Source organism: Bison bison, unplaced genomic scaffold, assembly GCF_000754665.1.
Source record: "Bison bison bison isolate TAMUID 2011002044 unplaced genomic scaffold, Bison_UMD1.0 scf7180017864134, whole genome shotgun sequence".
Classification (NCBI taxonomy): Eukaryota; Metazoa; Chordata; class Mammalia; order Artiodactyla; family Bovidae; genus Bison; species Bison bison.
In genome coordinates, this window is record NW_011494706.1 from 2,549,569 (window position 1) to 2,550,774 (window position 1,206).

The following is a 1,206-nucleotide window of genomic DNA, read 5'->3' on the forward strand; positions in this document are numbered from 1 at the left end:
AGCGCAGCCAGCTCAATCAATTCCCACCTGCCGCCGCCCGGCTCCTTACAGCACCCGCTGGCGCTGGCCTCCGGGACACTTTATTAGACCTGCCGCTTTCTTTTGCTCTTTTTTGGGACTACTGTGTTTTCGCTGTTTTCGAAAATCAACCTTTAAAAAAAAAAAAAAAAAAAAAAGGAATTCATATGGGAAAGTTTGGAAAAACGGAAACAAAAAAAATTCATGTGTAAAGCTTTTTTTTTTTGCATGTAAGTTATTGCATTTCAAAGGACCCCGTCCCCCCTTTTTTTACAGACGAACATTTTTGCGCAACTGTGGACACTATCAATGGTGCCTTGAAATCTATGACCTCAACTTTTCAAAAGACTTTTTTCAATGTTATTTTAACCATGTAAATAAGTGTAGATAGAAGAATTAAGCTGTATATTCTGGATAAATAAAATTATTTCGACCATGAAAGCAAAATGTTTCTAAAAGATACTCCATTTGCCCCCCTTACAATGGGCTAGTGACATTTTGTGCAGGCTATTAAAGGAAGTCAAACTGTAGAGATACAACAAGGCAAAAAGGAAAACAGAACACGGGGATGCATGCATACAGAACCGTAGATGTGCGTATGTTGGATGCTGTACTTTATATGTCTATATACATATGTGGCCTGTTTAGAGTACTGCCATATAATATATATTTAGGTGATTTTTTGCCTAACCACAAAAACGTTTAGATAATTTTAAGTTTAACCCCAAATTGTTTCAGGTAGAAAGTAATGCTGAAATCTAAATACAGCCCTCCCTGTCTGTGTATGAGTAAGAAAGAAGCAGAAATCCCTCAATAACCACTCTGAATTCTAAGCTCAAAGCAATTATGGTGGAGCCTACCCCCACCACCACCACCTCCATCAGCCTCAGTGTATTGCCAGAGCAATTAGACAAATTACACTCCCTTCAAAGGGAGCTTCCAGAGATGAGAAAATGAAAAAAAGAAAAAGAAAATTCCCCTCCTATTACTTTTTTTTTTTTAATCTGAAATCTTTGCAGTGTGGCAAATGGTAGTGCCTTAGACTCCCTAATGTATGATTATAAATTTATCTGAGTTCTTTCACAAGAGGAAAGAATCACAGGACTTGAAAACAATGATGTACCTAAATCAGTAGGCCAAGCAGGGCATGTGGCGGGGGCGGGGAGGTGGTGGTGGGGAAGGGGGGTA

General features: G+C 39.1%; 1 protein-coding gene across 1 annotated transcript in view; it reads left to right on the top strand.

Annotated features, from left to right (window-relative positions):
• Nucleotides 1-87, top strand: part of DLX5 (distal-less homeobox 5) — a 3,753-nt gene extending 3,666 nt beyond the window's left edge. Inside the window, exon 4 of the mRNA XM_010839740.1 lies at nt 8-87. Within this exon, the coding sequence (XP_010838042.1) occupies nt 8-87 (80 nt within the window). The remainder of the gene's footprint in view (nt 1-7) is intronic.
• Nucleotides 88-1,206: the final 1,119 nt, after the last annotated feature.